Source organism: Mugil cephalus, chromosome 8 (genome assembly GCF_022458985.1).
Source record: "Mugil cephalus isolate CIBA_MC_2020 chromosome 8, CIBA_Mcephalus_1.1, whole genome shotgun sequence".
Taxonomy (NCBI): domain Eukaryota; kingdom Metazoa; phylum Chordata; class Actinopteri; order Mugiliformes; family Mugilidae; genus Mugil; species Mugil cephalus.
In genome coordinates this window covers 27,865,644-27,885,796 of record NC_061777.1, presented here as the reverse complement: position 1 = coordinate 27,885,796, position 20,153 = coordinate 27,865,644, and the positions used below count along the sequence as shown (strand labels likewise).

At 38.9% G+C, this 20,153-nt stretch overlaps 1 protein-coding gene across 5 annotated transcripts in view; it reads left to right on the top strand.

Moving 5' to 3' along the window:
* Window positions 1-14,450, top strand: part of pdzd2 (PDZ domain containing 2) — a 41,873-nt gene extending 27,423 nt beyond the window's left edge. For 3 of the 5 annotated variants that reach the window (XM_047592714.1, XM_047592716.1, XM_047592713.1), the window contains 12 exons: window positions 2,189-2,335; window positions 2,455-2,554; window positions 2,796-2,974; window positions 3,505-3,615; window positions 4,437-4,551; window positions 4,685-4,758; window positions 4,966-5,188; window positions 5,709-5,826; window positions 5,931-6,063; window positions 11,906-11,993; window positions 12,225-12,328; window positions 12,501-14,450. In XM_047592714.1, the coding sequence (XP_047448670.1) occupies window positions 2,189-2,335; window positions 2,455-2,554; window positions 2,796-2,974; window positions 3,505-3,615; window positions 4,437-4,551; window positions 4,685-4,758; window positions 4,966-5,188; window positions 5,709-5,826; window positions 5,931-6,063; window positions 11,906-11,993; window positions 12,225-12,328; window positions 12,501-12,686 (1,578 nt within the window). In that variant the 3' untranslated portion in view covers window positions 12,687-14,450. Of the gene's footprint in view, window positions 1-2,188; window positions 2,336-2,454; window positions 2,555-2,795; window positions 2,975-3,504; window positions 3,616-4,436; window positions 4,552-4,684; window positions 4,759-4,965; window positions 5,189-5,708; window positions 5,827-5,930; window positions 6,064-8,413; window positions 10,083-11,905; window positions 11,994-12,224; window positions 12,329-12,500 lie in introns of those variants that run through there. The other 2 variants (XM_047592717.1, XM_047592718.1) reach the window with 2 other exon arrangements.
* The last annotated feature ends 5,703 nt before the right edge of the window (window positions 14,451-20,153 follow it).

The window sequence follows — 20,153 nt, the reverse complement described above, 5'->3', positions numbered from 1 at the left end:
GCCATAGCACACTTAATCTCCTCTGTCAGGCGAGTTACTGAACTCTAGTATGCCTTTCCCATACAAGGCTGCGTCACTTAACAATTGTATTGTACTGAGCCATATCCTGATAGATGAATTAATCATCCTTTTCAGCTTTTCTACCTTTGACAGAGGAACTTCATACGCTGTCAGTGGCCACATTAGCCAGGATAATAGACCACATTGCAAGCACCATAACCTTAACCTTCCTGGGAGCCCTGTCTGGTCTATGCTCGAAATGGCTTTAATAATTTTCTGCCTCAATCCTTCAAACTGCGCTTCATCACTAAGACTTGCATCATACCATCTTCACTGGCTTCTTTAGCACTGTGGGCACCACCTCATCATTTATACATACATATATATATACATACATATATATAAACTCTCACCTACTGCCTTTCCTTTAATTATAATATAATTCTAATTGAGGAGAGGTAAAGGCCTCTGTGCAGCTTTTCTCCACCTACCACCCATTTTGAAGACCTCATTATCACCTCCATTCCCATTGTAAATGCGGGTGGAGAGATTGTAAATAACGATTTACAATCATTGTATTTTTATGAATTTACAAAATGCAAAACAAGCAACTTGAGAAAACTCATCAATATTTGGTGTCACTACCCTTTGCCTTCAAACCAGCATCAATTCTGATTGGTACATTTACACAAAGTCAGGGACTTTGTAGGATTGTAGACGCAGTGGTCAGCCAAGGAAACTTGCAGTGCAGCAGATAAAAAACACATCAAGCTCATTTCTCTTTGATATTGGAAGATGTTCAGCAGAGCCATTAGCTCAGAACTGGCAGAAACCAGAGGTACACAGGTACACCCATCTACTGTCTGGAGAAGTCTGGCCAGAAGTGTTCTTCATGTAAGAGTTGCAACCAAAAATCCATTCCTCTGACACAGAAACAAGGCCAAGAGACTCAACTATGCACACATACAGTAGGAACTAGGGTGCAGAAGAATGGCAGCAGGTGCTCTGGACTGAAATATCTGGCTGCAGCACAAAGCAGTTCCCCAAATTGTACCTGTGCAAGTGTACCTAGAATTGATGCTGTCTTGAAGGCAAAGGGTGGTCACACAAAATGTTGATTTGATTTAGATTTTTCTTATGTTCATTCACTGCATTTTGTTAATTGATGAAAAAGCATTCTTTGTTTATAGCATTCACACATGTCTAAAACTTTTGCACAGTACTGTATATAAAAACTACAAATTATATTTTCTCTTTACCAAATTAAAGAGAATCCCTTTTCATTTCTCTGAGGTAGTATGAACTGTGCAATACAACGCATATGTCCTCTTAAATATGTAACTGAAATTATATTTTGTCCTAACAACAAAAAACAAAAATGGATCTTTACAACAAATGTCACATCAAAATAACCAACCAAATAATACAAAAAGAGAAAATCTCTTCAAATAAACAAACTAAGGCTTGCATGTTGTCCTAGTTTCCCGTTCCTGACAGTTATGTACAATGTTCAACACATAGTGACGTATGATGACATTCAAGGGAATTCAAAATTAGATTACGTCCTCTGCTGTAGGGCATTGCGATTAATTTTTTATCTTAGCTGATTGGAACCATCACATGTCTGTTGAATTCTGTCTCATGCTGCATTGTTACATCCCTACTGAAGATAGACACATCTGATCTTAAAGTGCAATACATTAAAGGATTATCTTATCTCACTAATTTACGTATTTCCTCTATGTCTTTATTTTCTTTTATTACAAGATACATATGAAAACTTCCAAGTTTGAGGTCAAATAAGGCATAGATAAATAAATATAAATAAATAATAGGTTAATATGTGGAAACATGGTGTCATGATGCTCAAACATAAAACAGCAGTAGAAATCCATTAAAGACATCATCTTTTTAAAACTTCTACTGCGTCCCAGATCAGGGCTTATTTGCACACAGAGAAAACTGTTAATGCCATACATGAACACATGTAGCAGAAGTGGGTCACTTTCCCTTGGATAGCCCAGATTGGATATTAATGTAACGTTGGTACATAGAAAGGACAACAGGAGTTTAATAATGATGACGCGTATTCTAAACTATACCTGTTTTCACACATGTATTTTACACTTCACAGTCCAGATTATGATACATCTAAATTACACTTTTTCCTTCCTTTTTGTTCTCATAGGAGTCAGATGTGGGTATAGAATTCTCCCCATTCACCAGTCTCCCAGACCTTGTCAGCAACTGCAGCTATTCTTCCTCCTTGTCTCAGACTGATCCCCTACACTCCACTCAGGCCAACAGCAGCACCAGTCTGCATGACTCCTATTTGGTAAACACACGTTTATTTGTCTTTTGTGTATGTGTGCAAGAGTGTTTCTGTGTAACACTTAAACATACTGGAGCTTTTTAAAACAATTATAGAGTGAAAATCAGTGTGTGTTCTTGCAGTTGACCGGTCTGGAGAAACTAGAAGACCAAACTCAGGGAGGGGCAACCAAAGTATCATGCAGCAGTCCCAAACCACTCAAGCTGTACAGCCAATCCCAAGGTTGGTGCTTTACAGTCATAAATTCACAATACTGTGATATTCCTGACTTAACCATGTCATATGCAACAGCTCTGTCATATTTATATTTACAGCTTTTTCAGCTTTGGTTTTTTGAACATACAGTATGAAAAATTCTGTTTCTAGGACTTATTGCTCTTTGATCTAAAAGTAGATATGTACAGTATGTTATTTAATGCTATTTGGAACAAAAAGGAAGGATTTAATTTCTACTTCTGTGCAGAAGAAAGAAATTATGCCTTTACATGGTTTGCGGGGAGTTGCCGCCTGCAGTCCGTGGGTGAGGATGATGAGCTGTTCGCAGAGAATGTTGTGAGCGGCTGTGAAGTAGCAGAGAAGCAGCCTCCTGGCCGTCGTAAACACTCCTTACCTCAACAGCTAGATAGTGCTGGAGTGAGGCAGGTCCGTAAAAAGTCTCACTTCCTTCTTTGTGCAAAGATGCAAAGATACATACAGACATAACATTATGGTGTTACCTAAAATATGTTACCACATTTTAGAAAATGTAGACAATATGTTGTGTTTGGAGTCAAGTTTGGATGTAAGGTGAAAAACCCCAGGTAACAAAAGACCAACTTCACCACCTGAAACATTCAGTCACATGTGTTATACATGTTTGAAGGATTACAAGCACGCAGACACAAATACAGTATAGGTGTAGTGTAGGTACATGTAAGGATTCAATGACACACACACATACACACACACACACACACACACACACACACACACACACACATGCACTAATTTCTGTGTTAATAAAGGTCTAATTGAGAATAAATAAACATACAGCTACCGAGACATCACTAAATAGGAAACAAAGACATGCTGAATCAGTGTGGAAATAATGCAAGATTGCCAACAGAAGAAACAAAGTCTGTGAAGATGAATTTGTCTGAGTTATTTTCCATTCCTCCTTCTACCAATATCAGATCATTAGGAAATCTGCGCGCTCCCTGAGTACAATTCAAGTGGAATCTCCATGGCGACTGGCACAGCCTTCCATTATCTCCAGCATAGTGCTGATGAAAGGCCAGGGCAAGGTGAGAGCACTCCTTTGACATGAATATTCATGAATAAAGCTCAGAGAATGTGCATATACTGTATGATCATGACGACAGAACAGATGCATTTGTCTGGTTCTATAATTATGATTTACTAACATCTTAGGTGATTTTTGTGTTTCTCTTGGTGCACAGCCTTTTAATTAGTTAGTTGTGCAATTTGTATTGTTATATAATAAGTGCAATGGTTGAATTACAAATGGTTTAACTTTCTAACTCAGTGCTGAAGCTCTTTATTCTGGATTTGCTGCAACAAAGATGAATAGCCTGGTTCCTGATACTAATTCAGATGATTAGGAGAAGTTGATTTATTTTTCAGTAATACTAATTTACTTACTGTACTACTACTTTGCATTCAAGGCAGTAAACTGTTAAATGGCTGCCATCTACTGGTTTCTGGCTGAACACCAAAACATACTATCTGAGCTGCCACTGAAAACACCTATAGCATTTCGTGATTTAGCAGTGAAGACATCAAAATACTAGGCTTCAACATGCTGTTATTAACACTCACAATATATTAGAAGGAAATGGCATAGCATGTTTTCTGTGCTGGTCCCTTACAATTAAATAATTAAGTTAATAAATGAAAAACTGGAATTAATTATAAATATGATTATCTGGTTAATTATCTGGTTAATCAATGAATCTTACTGCAGCAGAACGGAAGTTAGGTTTGCATGTCAGTTGTTAAACAGAATCTCAGTTCTTTCTGTCTTTTCTATTGTAGCAAACAGAAAATCTGTGAACACTTAACCATTTTATGTTTTTTGACATTCATTAAACTGTAACTTCTTCAGGGCCTAGGATTCAGTATTGTTGGTGGGCAGGACTCAGCACGTGGTCAGATGGGGATTTTTGTCAAAACCATTTCCCCTCATGGAGCTGCAGCAGCTGATGGACGATTGAAAGAGGGTATCCATTATTTTACATCTGGTGTTACTGAACTGACAGGAAACTTGTGTGTGCAAAGAAATGTGTATACAATTCATAGTGATTTTTATTTATACTTTACACCAAATACCTTTCTTTATACTTTGCTGTGTAGGAGATGAGATTTTGGAGGTAAATGGAGAGTCTCTCCAAGGACTCACACACCAACAGGCCATCCAGACCTTCAAGGTGAACTGCATATTTGCAAAGGGTTTTGTATAACAGTGTTTAGTACAACAATGAACAAAATAGACATTTTAAGAAACAATAGTGAACAAATGTATTTTTCCTTGAGAAAATTGAGTAAATGAATTTATAGACGAGGCTGGACAAAGATGTAAAACAACTGACTATTTTCATCTGCACAGTAACATTGTGTCTATATTTTTCCAACAGCAACTAAAAAAAGGAGTAGTGACTCTGACAATTCGAACCCGTCTGCGCAGTCCAAGCCTGACTCCATGTCCAACCCCAACCCTCCTCAGCCGCTCTAGCTCACCCAATTCCAATACCAGTGATGGTACATCTGTGCCATCAGGATTTGAACAGGCTGACAGCCACATGGGCCTTGGTCTAGGTCCAAAAGATTGCGTTATCATTGAGGTTTCACTTAATAAAGGTTAGATGAACACAAGTGAAAATAAATGCACTCTAATATAACAGTCTTCAATAGATTGGTTTTCATGGTGTACCTAATGAACTTGAAGGTTATATATTGGATCATTGGATGATGAATAGGGTTGGATTCTGGGTCTGTTTTGACTATTCAACTTCTTTGCTGGTAAAAAAATTTCTTTATGGAACTGGTAATGGTACACTGTCTGAAGTATCATCATAAGATATGACATGGTGCGGCTATGGCTTAGCGGTTCGATCCCCCAAGTGTGCCATATGCCGAAGTGTCCTTGAGCAAGACACTGAACCCCCAGTTGCTCCCATTGCAACTGGCACTGGTGTGTGAATGTGTGTGCTTGTGTGAATGAATGGGTGGATGTGACTCTGACTGTAAAAGCGCTTTGAGTACCTTTGAGTGGGTAGAAAAGCGCTATATAAGAGCAAGACCATTACCATTGCATCATTTCTCTTCAGTGACGAAATCAGGAAAACTGACACTTCTCAAAAATATGCTTTTGTTTTAGAGCCCGGTGTTGGCCTGGGCATTGGAATTTGCTGTCTGGCCCTGGAGAACTCCTCTCCTGGTATCTACATCCATAGCTTGGCTTTGGGTTCTGTGGCCAAGATGGATGGAAGGCTCAGGTAAATACTTAAATATATTGCTAAGAAATGTGGGCACTTATCTTATGGAATGTACAGTAAGGGCTTTGACAGTGTTGTGCTCACACCTGTGCATCATTGTGCAGTCGTGGAGATCAGATACTGGAGGTGGGCTCCGTCAGCCTTCGTCATGCTGCTCTCAATGAAGCTTACGCCATCCTCAGTGAATGTGGCCCAGGACAAGTCAGTCTTATTATAAGTAGGCATCCTGACCCCAAGGTAAGACATTGTGTGATCCATTTTCTTTGACATCAACTTTATTATATTCTGTTGTAGCAGACCTCAAATCTGCAGAACTGTGTGAATTCTGAAAACGGTGGGGGACACTACATTACCTACAGTCCTATCAGACCAGGCTAACACAAAGAGACAGACAACCATGCACACTCACACCTACGGCCAATTTAGCATCACCAGAGAACCTAACGAGCATGTCTTTGGATGGTACCCAGAGAAATGGTGATGTCACGTTGTAAGCTGGAAGCAAAACAGAAAAAGGCTTGAGGCGAACACTGTCACTTTCAACTGTGAAAATTACGTCTTGCTTTTGGCTCCTAAAACCGAAAAATCAAAAACAGTAATGATAAAAGTTTTATCACATACCCACCACTGCCAGTCATGGACAACTTCAGTTAGGCTTTGGCGATTAAAAGAAAGGATTGTTGTGAGACAATCAACCACAGGCACACTTTTTTTATCAGATAAGATTAATATGTAATGTATCATCAGTTTCAGCCTGGATAACGTTATGGGTTAGATTAAATTGTGACTGAAATAATGTTAAGTTAATCATTACTTGGGGGATACTTGTTACATGTTAATGCTAATGCTAACCGCTAGCTAACACAACATGTCTCAACGGTGCCCAAGCACAAGTTGCTTTGCTATGTTACCTTCCACAGTAGTTCCACTTACTTCTTGTAATATAGTATATAATATGTAGAGAGGCTTCACTTGATAAAGGCAGTCAACTTTTAAATTCTTCTATTGCAAATCTTGCACATGTAAATTCTAGACATTGTTATAGCCGTTTAACAATTTGTATACTTTTCTTTCGTGTAGACACTGGGTTTCTCAAATAGTTATGTGTAATTGTCTGGCCGTTGCACTGTGGGCAGTCCTGTCAAACCATCCATCCAGTGAGTGGTGGACAATTTGAACAATTACGTTAGGTCAATCATTATTTGGGGGGATTTTTGTTAAACGTTAATGCTAACCGCTAGCTAAGGTGACATATTTATTAACAAAACATATTTAAACTGCTATGTCTGTAATGTCAACAGCAGTGCGACTGGCTACTGCAAAAGTTGTGGTTTGCACAGAACATTTTTTTCCCATTCATAAAACGTAGATATCAGGGACATTTTCGGGTACAGCCATAGCTGACAGGCCATCCAAAACGGAGGCCCAAGAAATCGGGGATGTCTGGTCACTCTACATTAGATAAATCGATACACAGTAAAATTAGCATACCCAAATTAACACTGCAAGAGTTGATCTTAACACTTTTAAAGTGTCTATATGGGGCCACACCTCAGAGTCTTGAGGTGTTAAATACAGGATCAGAGTTTAGAGTAAGAAGTTCGGAGTTAATATTTAAACACTTAAACCTAGAGGTTTGATTTAGACACTTCCTTTTTACACTTGGTTTTGACAACAAATATTTATCGACTGAGAGTTAATTATAATGGATTAACTCTACCCAGAGTATAATTAACTCCACTATGTCTAGTTTAACACCAAGAATTCAACTCTTCTCAATTTGCTGTGTAGATAGATACTTTATTCATCTCAATGAGAAATTCACATTTCCAGCAGCTTGACAACGGTGGGACACAAGGGGCATGCAGGTTCTATCCATTTGATATATTGTATGTATCTATGACAGATGTATGTTTATCTTGTTTCTCTCTCTTCTCTGCTTCTATCTGTCTGGCGTTAGGCAGATGATGGGTCCCTCCATATGAGATGGAACAAAAACAAGCAAAATATTGCAACGAATGAGTAGCTATTCTGGGCGGCACAGTGATTCTGTGGTTAGCACTGATGTCACCTCCTTTCTGAGTAGAGTTTGCATGTTCTCACTGTGTCTGCGTGGGTTCTCTCCAGGCACTCCAGTTTCCTCCGAAGACATGCTCGTTAGGTTGATTGGTGATTCTAAACTGACCATAGGAGTGAATGTGAGTTGTTAGTCTCTGAATTAGCCCTGCAATAGACTGGTGTCCTGATGATGAGATGAGATGAGTAACTATTTTACTTGAAATTTAAGCAATGGCTTCCAGTAGTCAGAATAATGTCGTGGAGTTGTTGTGTTAAGTGAGTCACCTTGTAGGATTACACAATGAAGCGATATTAGCGTTAGATAGCGATGGCAGGGCTAGCTGCTACCGACCCAAACCTTCTTCCAACAGATGTTTATGGACCTGACTTATTGTCCTGTCTGCCTTAGTTCAGTCCTCATGAGTGTCCCAACACAGGTGGTGGTCTAAAAGCAAAGTCTCTATGCTGATCAGTTCGTTTTAGATGGTTCGGTTACTAAATGCTAATGGCAGGGGGATGTCCCTCACAGGAGCTCATGCGGGTACAAAAGGAACTCAGAGTCCAGCTCAAGCAGGCCAAGGAGCAGTACAGAAGGAAAATAGAACAAAGGATGCAGGACAGCAACATGAGAGAGGCATGGGAAGGGATGAAGACCATCACAGGAAGCAGCTCCAGGAGAGGTGCCCCCATTGAGGGGGATGTGGGAAGAGCAAACAAGTTAAACCAGTTTCTTAATAGGTTTGATAACCCTATCCCCTTCACACCTCCAAGCAAGGTAGCCACGACCCTCCCACCTCCAAGGCCGTCACCAGCACGGATGAGGATCCCTCTCCTCCCCTCCTCCCCTCCCATCCCCTCCCCTGTCAGCACCACCTATGATCACAGCAGCCCAGGTATGTGAGAGCTGAGGAGGCTGTGACCCAGCAAAGCTGCAGGTCCAGATGGAATATCCCCATGACTACCCCACGAAGGCCTGCGCACGGGAGCTGGGGCCCCCCCTACAGCGCATCTAGAACAGGGGAAGATCCCTGAGCTGTGGAAGATATCTTGCATCACTCTAGTCCCAAAGAAGTCACATCATGGGGAGCTGAACAACTAGGGGGCCGATCGCCTGGACAACGCACATGTTGAAGAACATGGAACGACTGCTGCTCCACCACCTGAGGCAACTGACCCACCATGCTCTGGACCTCTGCAGTTTGCGTACCAAGAGAAGGTGGAAGAAGAGGATGCCATCCTCTTCCTATTTCACGGCCCCTCTTTCACCTGGACAGAGGCAGTGGTACTGTGAGGATTGCATTTCTGGAATTCTTCAGCGCCTTCAACACCACCCAGCCTCTGGTCCTCAAGGACAAACTGACACACCTGGTGGCTTGGATCACAGACAGGCAGACCTCAGTATGTGCGACTGGAGGACTGCAGATCTGTGGTCAGCAGCACAGGAGCACCGCAGGGAACTGTGCTTTCTCTGGTCCAGTTCACCCTGTACACGTCAGACTTGAGATACAACTCAGAGCTCTGCCATGTACAGAAGTTTGCGAACGACACAGCCATCGTCAGTTGTATCAAGGGTGAACAGGAGGAGTACAGAGAACTGATCAAGGACTTTGTGACATGGTGCGACTCCAACCACCTGCTCCTCAACACCACCAGGAGCAAGGAGATGGTGGTGGACTTTAGGAGAACCAAGGCGCACCCTGAGCCTGTCCTCAACAAAGGACACTGTGTGGAGGTGGGTGACAAACTGCACTGGACTGCCAACACGGATGCTCTGTGTAGGAAAGGACGGAGCCATCTGTACTTCCCCCGAAGGCTGGCGTCCTTCAACATCTGCAAAAGCTGCTACAGATCTTCTACCAGTCTGTGGTGCCTTAATCTGGAAGTGGAAAGAACATCCTTCAACCATAAACCGTCCACAACCAGGTGCTCCTCACAAGATTTCTGACAGAGGAGTGAAAAGAATTATCAGAAGAGTTGTCCAAGAGCCAATGACCACTTGTGGAGAGCTTCAGAAAGACCTGGAAGTAGCGGGTACAATTGTTTCAAAGAAAACAATAAGCAATGCACTTAACGGCCATGGTCTGTATACACACTCACCACGCAAGACTTTCTGAAGAAAAAGCATGTTGCAATTCGTTTAAAGTTTGCTGCACAACATTTGGACAAACCTGTAAAATACTGGGAGAACATAGTCTGGTCAGATGAAAGCAAAATTGTTTTTTTTTTTTTTTTTCAAGTAATTAGTTATAGTTACTAATTACTTCTCCCAAAAGTAGCTGAGTTAGTAACTGAATTACTCCACTATAAAAGTAACTAGTTACCAGGGAAAGTAACTATTGCGTTACTATTTTTTTTTTAAGTTTAAATATGTTTAATAATTAGAGTTTTTAGGTTTCACAAGCCAGTTGCATAGAATAGAATTATATAGACACGTACTTACACAGAACTTTTAATATTTATTGCACCTCCGACCCCAACTGGTAGATATGTACCGCTTTCACATCGAAAATGCCATGCTGACTCGGGTTGACTCGCCTTTGGTGCTTTCACATCGGCAAAAGTCCCGGGTCGGACCTCCCACTGTGAGAGCTGCGTGTCTGTTTTTTCCTCCCTCATACGTCATCGTGTACATTGCAGATAAAGTTACAGTTTGTTGATGACCTGAAGAATGGACCGGTCAAACCCCCACTCTTTCAAAAGGCTGCTGATATTAGAATAAATCACTGTGTCCTGCACAGAGCCCCGAAAAATGCCGCCAAATCCCCCTTTTCTCGGATGCAGAGCGCTGCCATGATCGTTAAAGTGTGTGAGATCGCTATACAAGATGTATATAAACACACTTATGCGCTTCCATTAACAATCGTGTAACAACACATTTGATTTGTTTGATTGAAAAAAGGGAACAAAAATCTCTGCCCTTCAGAGATCAGTCTTTATGGGAGTAGAACAAAACTTGTTTTTGAGCTGAAGCTTCTACAGTGGTACAGTCTGTCAGGGCGTTGAGTCAGAAGGTAACAGCAAATGTATCAGCATCAGAGAGAAAAGCCCGGGTCGACCAGTGACGGCTCGCAACTTTTCCTCCACATTCAGCATCAGTGATGTGTCGGTCACAAATTTGTTGTTGTTGTTTGTTGTTATTTATTTATTTTACTTTTTTCCTTTCCGCATGCGATTGGTCAAGACGTGTGGTGGCTTCTGTGTGTCGATAATAATAATAATAATAATAATAATAATAATAATAATAATACTATGTTTATTATTATAACCAGTAATGTCAGTGTTGCAAATCCATCTTCGGTCAGCTAACCTTCATTACAGTTTCTGACTTTGGTGGCAGGAGTTTGGACTTGGTTTTGCTGGGGTTTTGGTTGGTTTTTGGTGTGGTCAATAATAATTGACCTTTTTGTCTGGCTAGTCAAGCTTACTCCACCTTAGCCAATCATCATCACCTATGCGGGTGTTTCGCCCCTCTCCTCGCTAATGCATGTTTCTTTTACTCCTACAAAGACCTCTTACTGTACAAGATATTGCCGTCTTTCCATGGCTTTGGTGATATTTTAAAATGATTCAGGATGAGCTTATTGATCTTGGTGGGTGCATGGTGTCTCTGAAGGGCCTGTTCAACCACTTTGTGTAGTATAGACTAGTGTGATTGTTCTAAACTGCAAGATCTTTCTTTCTGGACTAGGTCGCTAGGTTTTAGGTTGAACGCTTTGTTATGGCCAAGCTCCTACTCTCTTGCTGGATTGGTGTAGGTGTTATGATGGAAAGCATTGATTTGTATGGACTTACTTGGGATAAAAAATACTTGTGCTCCTACACATCAATACATGTTGAAATTTTGTTTAAGTGTAGATCATGTTATTATTGGTATTTACTATTATCTGCTTTCATTTTTTAGTTCAAATATTTTTATAAAATATCTTCAGTGCTTTTTGCTTATAGCTAGTAGTTGCTACTGTGGTGTTGCTAAGTCAGTGAATAATAAAACAATAACATTCCTGGGTTTGTATTGCCTCAGGTATCAGAGCAGGAGATGGACAACATCATAGCTCGATCCACACACAGGGACAAAATGAGGAGGGACAGACACTCTTCGTATTTCCAAGGTTTAATCTTCATCTACATTTAAATTTCTTGCCACAAGGGATTGTAACATCTCATCCTGTGTAATAATGAATGCTTATTTTATTTACTACTCATGTCATTTTACACATATAAATGCTACAATACTTCATCCAAATGTAAAATAGCAGGATTCAGATGCCCAATTATTATATTTATTAGGCTCTCTATAACCCATCTGATACGGGCTCAACTAAAAGGACTGTAATCTGCAGGTCTGTTGTGTGAGAGCCCCCATCCAAAAATAAAGGACAGACTGGGAGATGGCTCCCCTACTCTCAGCTGGACCACAAAGAAATTCCTTGAGCCTACCAGTAGAGTAAGTATTTATTCAGTATTCATTTATCATTTCATAGTCATACAAATACATGCTGGGTTTCAGTGAGTGTTTGAGCAGAAGTTGACTGAACTATACTTTTGTTTTTTCAAGTGAAATATTCTTGATTTGTTAATTAATCTTTGATTTTTGGTCCGTTTTCTTGATTCTGAAGCAGATATCCTTGAGCTCAGGGATAAATATATCTCAGTACGCCTCCCACAATGTTTCCGGTCACTCAATCCTGTCTGAATCAATTCTGATGGTCTCAAACAGTGATGAAGCACTCCACCAACAGAGCTGCAGTACCTCAATGGATGACATCTCAACACAACCACTTACCAAATTGTCACCCATTTAATGCCACAGAGGAGTAGCAAATTCAGCAAAAATTCTGACAGAACTTGCGCCTTCTAACCCTTTTTCGCTCAACAGAAAGATGCAACCTTATCTCACAAAATTGAAATCATGGCAGGTTTGTGGCTTAAAATGGCATCTATTTTGTTTATTTGATAAACTATAACATTTAAGTAAAAATGAGGACAAGACAAAAATACATCATTTTTCAGTTTAATTTTATTTTTAACATTTGAATATACAACACCACTGTCAGGAACATCATGCCTTGCCTTGAGAACTTTCTATATGCTTTATTTAAACAGAGGTAGCATGAAGGCAGGTTGATCATTTCAGTCATCACACACCCTTCCAAGACAAGTCCAGCTTTGAATGGGCCAAAGTTAGGATTTTCATCATCAACAAAAAAGAATCCTTTAGCAGTTTAACTGCATACATCCAGTTTCATCCTAACAGAGTAAGAAACAGACCTGAGTACATAATCATGCCAGGAGATAATTCTGTGTTGTCCACCAAAACATACCACTGACAGTTTATGATGAAATGCATTTTATGATATTGACTGCACTAAATGTAATTTCTGAGTGTAATCATTCACATGTCTAAGTAACATCCAGGTGAACGAATGCCAGGTCCAGAAGTTTCCAGCAGAGCATTGAATTGTCACAAGATGATCAGTGTTATTCACTTCTCCTGTCAGTGGTTTTAATGTTGTAGCTACAATTGTGCATTATTAGGGGACGGCAACAAATGTGTTTTTCAAAAAAAGATCTAAATGGTGTGGAGTGCAGGTTTTTAGTGCACCACCATCTGGTTGATTCCACTCATTCTTTATTGAGTAAGTGGGACAGCTATTTTGGAAGAAAAGGGAAAATAGTTCATCAAGTCTATTTTTTTAAAGCAGCATTTAGACACTCAAAGACACTTTTTGAGGTTCATCATATTAAATAATGTTCTGAAGAAGGTGTTTTATAAAAAGGCAGGCCATTTGGAAATAATATTTCTAATCATAACCATAAGCTGACTTCATGCAATCAGTACTTACACTTTCCTTCATCAAGGCTGAAGTCACACAACACAGAAATACCTGTGGCAAAACCATTAACATCTGTTGCCACATTTGTTACTGGAATAATTAGCAAGCTCATATCCTGCAGACCCATCTGTGTCCTTTTAGGATGACGTGTCTTAGATTTTGATTAGCAGCAAAAGTTGAAAACTTCTGTGGAAATACTCAGAAATAAAAAAAAAAAAAAGGCTGGTGAAACTTCTCCAGATAAGGTGATTTGATGACTCTGATGATGATGCTGACCTATTTTCAAAATGTGAATTTATTAGAATTGAAATAAAACAAGAAAAAAACAAAAACAAAGGGTACATTTTTATTTTTTATTTTTCTTGCATTTCTAGCACCACCTAGTTTTATGGTTTTGTTTGTGTTTATTGAAACATTCTACTTAAACAAATAAACAAAAGATACCAAAAAATGACCAAAGCAACTGACATTGTAGAATCTTTTGCTATAATTTGTGCACTTAAAACTAACTTGGTATTTAGTGGAAAAAAACAACTTGGTCTTTAGTTTTCATTTTATTTTTAGGTTTTAATGCAATGGACATTTTTATACAAAAAGACCAGCTGCCATTTGTCGTGCTCTAATGTGATGTACTGTATATTAAACTTATTTTTTCTTAGATTTTGGTTGTTACTATGAATCACTGTTATTGTGAGCATGTGAAAAAATAAATTATGTGTTTAATGAAAGCAATCAGGTTGTTCTTGTTTTTAGGTGTATTCTATACATTCTTATTCTCATCTTCTGGCGCCGTTTGTCCTCTGGGGGTTGTGGGGTGGCTGGAGCCTATCCCAGGTGTCATGAGGCGAGAGTGAGGGTACACCCTGCACAGGTTGCCAGTCTATCTGTCTTTGGACAGTTGGGGAAAGCTGGAATTCCCAGAGTGAACCCACGCAAGCACAGGGAGAACATGCAAACTCCACACTGAAGGGGGTTTGGATTCAAACCTACACCTTCTTGCTGTGGGGCATCAGTACTGTGCCAACCTGTATTCTATACAGAATCATTTGTTTCAACTGTCCGTTATTGGAAAGAGTACTAGGGCTTACCGTGATGTTGTGGACAGGTCAGACCTTCCATACTCCTTGCAGCAATGAGAGTGTGCAGCGTCACTTACTTTGCAGATTCAGGTAAAATACTATTATTAAAAAATATATTTAAAAAAAGAATTATGTAATAAGAGTACTGATCTGTGGAGAGAATATCTGAGTATGTAAATGAGCTCCAACTTAAGTTAGGTGATAAACACATGCACATCATTAATTTCATCAAACTTCAAGATTTTGAAGGTCAGCTTGAGTTCATGCATTGTGGAACATCCTCTTCAATATGCACCCAAACTGCTGTCCATACTTCCATAGCTTTCGCCAAACAACCCCAAACAACTTGAAGCTGAACTGTTCTGAATTTGGTGTGAATGCAGTTTTAGAGGACACTGTGAAAAATGTATAGCTACTTAGGACCATTGTCATATGTATTATGTGCAGTTTCTTGTTTAACATCAGTTTTCTGTGTCTATATGGACACAAGGAGATGCCCCTTGCCACTGTTGTCTTAGCGCTTATTCTGATGGTTACAGGCTCTGAGTTCTGTAAAATGTCTTGAGACAATTTGAAGCAAATGCATTATCACGTCAATGATCATCTTTGGCTGTCCTAGAAGGACCCAAACAAAGCTCAGTTTTAAATGTTAAAAGTGCACGTGTGGAGACCTGCTAGAAAGAATGGAAGAAAAAATGCTTAAATTCTGTACAGAATTTCCCCACAAATCTGTAACTGTTGCTAAAGGAGCTTCTAAAAATAGTACATAAGATCTGAATACCTCACTTTTTCCTGTTTTTAGTACATTTTCAAGCATTTATAAAACCCTAATATACTGTAGTGGATATGTAGAGTAGATGTTTAAATAGGCATGTAGGGATGATTCAGCAGTTGTCTCTATCAATCCAACTTATATGTGAAAGTCTATTGTCCCAGTACTCATGTCTCAATCGGTGATAACAGTAACCCATTTTCTAATCTGACCACTTTTTTCAGTAACAAGTTATCTAATGTGTTAGTATTTCCAAACCAGTAATCAAGTTCCTTATACAAGTCACTGACCGTTACTAGAAGCAGAGAGCTGGACTTTGGTGCAAGAGAACAGTGGGGCAGTTGAGGAAGTTGGTCAGGCAGTATACTGTGGAGGAAATTATGCATTTTTTATAAAAACATGTTAAAAAACTGTTAAAAACAGTTGTCATTTTTAAGTTGACGCAGCAGGGGGTTGTTGTTTGCATTGCTGAATGTAACTAAAAAAAAAGGAACTTGCAATTTAACTTAGATTACAAGTTAGACTACAAGTTGTAATCTAATTTAGTCACTTTTAAAATCAAGTAAAGGAGTATTCAGTAATCGCATACTTTGTGGCAACACTGGTCTCAATGCTGGTGTCTGTCTGGGCCCCAAGGACACTGAGCCTTAGTCATAAGAGATATTTCTTTTGTGTCCTTTCATTTTAATCATGTCAAATCAAACTTTATTTATATAGCACTTTTCCTACAAAACAATGCAACCCAACTTGCTTTACACACAAAAAAAAAAAACAACAGCAAAAAAACAAACAAAAAAACATAAAATAAACATTACAACGAGAAACACAATCAAGAACCCCCGCCTGTATATACACATATATACATATTGGGTCTAACTTTATTTGAACAACAGATTCTTGTCACTTGTCACTGTCACTGAAAAGTTATAGAAATGGACACCTGCTGATCTGAAGATGTGTGTACCCAGAATTTAGGTGGGAATGCACATGTCCATCTGCATGGTAATGTCATCTTGATTCTCTGGGTTTGAGATGTTCAATAAATGTTTCTGCATAAACTTCTGAGGCTCTTGAGAATCCTTCAACATAAAACCTACCACCATACCAAGGTACAATATGTCTATATCAGGTAGACAGTACATGCTTTGTATGAAATTATTTCTTTGCTATAAACACAATTGAATTGACCTGGAAATGGCAATAGTACTATTTTTAATATATGAGATAATAATTGTTCATGAGACAGTACACTTGGAACAACTATTAGGGATAGGGTTATCGGAATTGTGTCACAAGACTGACCTAACAAATTCTACATTTTGAGGTGGGCTACTGTAGCTCCCAGCCGAGGGAGCACTACAGTGCTCATTTTTTTGCCACACTGGTTTAGCTTGCTTAGCTACAGTGCTCCCAATAGCAAACTGAATCACAGCTAGAAGCCCTCAAACCTACTGTAGGGTTGAAGGAAAAGGCAGTGGGACATTTATGTGGCAAGCAGATGGGTAAAATATTTTCTGTCTGGAGTGAGAAAGAAGATCTCACTTATAGCAAACTATTTCCTGCCAAACAAGAAATTTGCTTGCTTGCATAAGAACCAGGACATTCCACCTTGGCCATACTCATGTGGAGAAGAAGAAACAGTGTTCTATCGTAATGCCAGAGGCGTTGGTACAGTAACCCTGAAAAAGTAATCCACTTACGGATTACTGATTACTCCTTTAAGAAGTAACTTAGTTACTTTACTGATTACGTGATTTCCAACTACGTTACATTACAAGTTACTTTATTAGTTATGTACAGCAGCTTGTGTCTGTGTGCACCAGGTCTGAAGTGAGTTGAGATGCTTGGATTGTGCTCTTTATTTGTCTGAAAAACATACCTACATTTACATCAACAAATCATGATTGCTTACAGAAATAGTTTTGTGTTTTATTGAAAAATTCTATTAGAGTTTAAATATATAAGGTTTAGGAGAAAATACATTAAAGGTTTCATAATCATTACACCCCATACACTAATTCATAAGAATTAGTGTATCTAAAAGAAAATGTCACGCTAATCCAAATTCTTACAAATTAAAGTCTTAGTGTAAGAAATTGACAGTAAACACCACAACATACTAACTCAAATAAACAACTACAACTAATGTCACTTGCCATAGTTACAGCGAAATGTAAACCTATGTATGTATGATAATAATACCCATCTCTCCGCATTTAGATTTATCCGGTGGCATAGTTTAGTTGAGTCCGTAAGAGGGTTAAACAGTCCAACTAGAGTTAGAGAAATGTATGTTATCTTTAAATTTGGCTTATTCTAAATAGTATATTCCCTTTCAGATTACGTTCTGACCCTCCACATCAGCTTAATAACAACACTGTATTTTCACAAAAAAAAATGAAGTTTTGTCCCATCTTCCCACCACTGTGACTAAGGCCATTTAGAACAAGGATAACTTCACAGATTCACAGACTGTCCAAAAAATGCTCAGAAACGCAAGATAAAGAAAGACAAATGGATTTTGCCATTCATCTGAGTGGCTTCTTCCGTTTCTAAGGGACTGGTGGGAGTTGAGGAGCATCAGTGGGTGTAGTCCTTCCAAATAAAACTTTTGGAAAAAGAAAATCCAAATTAAATTAAATAGTCTATGTTGTTTACAGCATCAATATCAAATTATGCAATTGGTCATATTTGTACTCATATGAGACTCTTAGTGTATCTGTAAACATAATCACTGAAGAGAAAATAGGTGATTGGCAGATGCGTAATTACTTGTCCCCACTCCATCAGGTAGAGCACACTATATTACACACTTTTTACTGTCTGATACTGCTCCGTTTCTCTTGGGAAGACAATTAGCAAATTTCGAATGATCTATGAGCTCCCTATGAGCTTTGAGAATTCACGACATATGAAAAGTATGCAGTATCCTCCTGAAAACTAATTGTCATTTTTTTGGGAGGAAGGTGAACAAAACTGGTGCCATAAACATATAACTAATTTAAATGATTTAACTTGTAACTCAAAATTAGGTGACATGAATTAGCAGCAGTACTAAAAGGTCTACACAAGAGTGATGTGCCAGTTGCGAACAAGAGGATGAATGGTGACAGAAGATGAGGATAATAATATATTTTTTGTTGCAGTTCAATGACAATTTACATGAAGCCATTTTTATTTTCAGTGAACCGAACCAAAAGTAATAGCTCTCTAAAAAGAGCGGAAAATTCCCATTACAATTCCCATTACTACCACACAAGAGATGAATGTGGCTGAAGGTAAATGGTAGTTAGCATTGAAGGTAACAGCAACAGCAAGAAGGTCAGGGTTCAAATCTGACTGGTCCCTGTGTGTGTGGAGTTTGCATGTTCTCCCTGTGCTTGCATGATTTTCTCCAGCTTCCTCCCACCAACTACATGCTTGTAAGGTCCATTGGTGATTCTAAATTGCCCGTAGGTGTGTAAATGTGAATGGCTGTCTCTGTGTTAGCCCTGTGATTCATTGGCGACTTGTCCAGCGTGTACTCCGGTGCCCCGCCTCTCGCCCGATGACAGCTGAGATAGGCCCCTCCCACCCCACCAACACCACCACCTGACTCCTTGAGAAGACAAACTGTTTTAGAAGATGAGAATGAGTGTAAGAAATAACCAGCAGATGTCAGTAAGTGCACACACTTTTCAGATGGGCCTATGTAACTGACCAACAACTGGATCACCATGAACACTGTTTTGCCAACAAATCTGTTCATAATACTAATTCTGTAATTTTTAAGATTACAATGTTTTCTTTCTTTTACTAGATAATACTTATTTTTTATTTTATTTTAATCTAATCTTATTTTATCTTTGTTTTTACTTGTGGTTTTTAAGAGTGTTTTCTTTTAAGTGCTAAGCTACTATGACCAGGGAATGTCCCTTGTGGCTCATTAAAGTCTGTCTAAGTCCAAGTCTAAGTATAGTTAGTGTCATGGTGTCCTTAAAGTTCAATTATAACTCCCATTGTGAACCATGTCTAAGTACGGGAAGAAGAAAATGAATTGCAATGGAAACTCACTTGATCTGATAAACCATAATGCAAATTCATCATTAATGTATAATACACAGAATTTGTTGTTCACTATACTACATGGATAAAGCTGTGTGGAAATTAAAGAAAGGTGAATAACATACACACAATACTACAGAGAATAGAACAGAGAAGGTTGCAACAGGTTGATGCTCTATGCCCTGGAACATTATCTGACAAGGTGTTTGGTTCATTCTAATTACCATAATTGAAGGTTATTTGCAAATGGTACCTAATGGTATAATTTGGACTTTTCAAATAAATATAGCACACAATTACAGTATGTTTCATAATCAGTATAACACTTTACCCTTTCCAGCAGTGGTTCAATGATTTAGTGTTTAGCTAGTGCAGTAGAAAACACTGGCACTAATGTCTAAGGTTCCACTTGTAGTTTGCAGATACCATCAAGACAAAATTATAACTGAAGAAAAAAAATAATGTATTAAATATATATCACTGCTTAAATAATGTGAATGACACACTTACATTTATTTTTTTTTCCTCTGAGAAGCACTT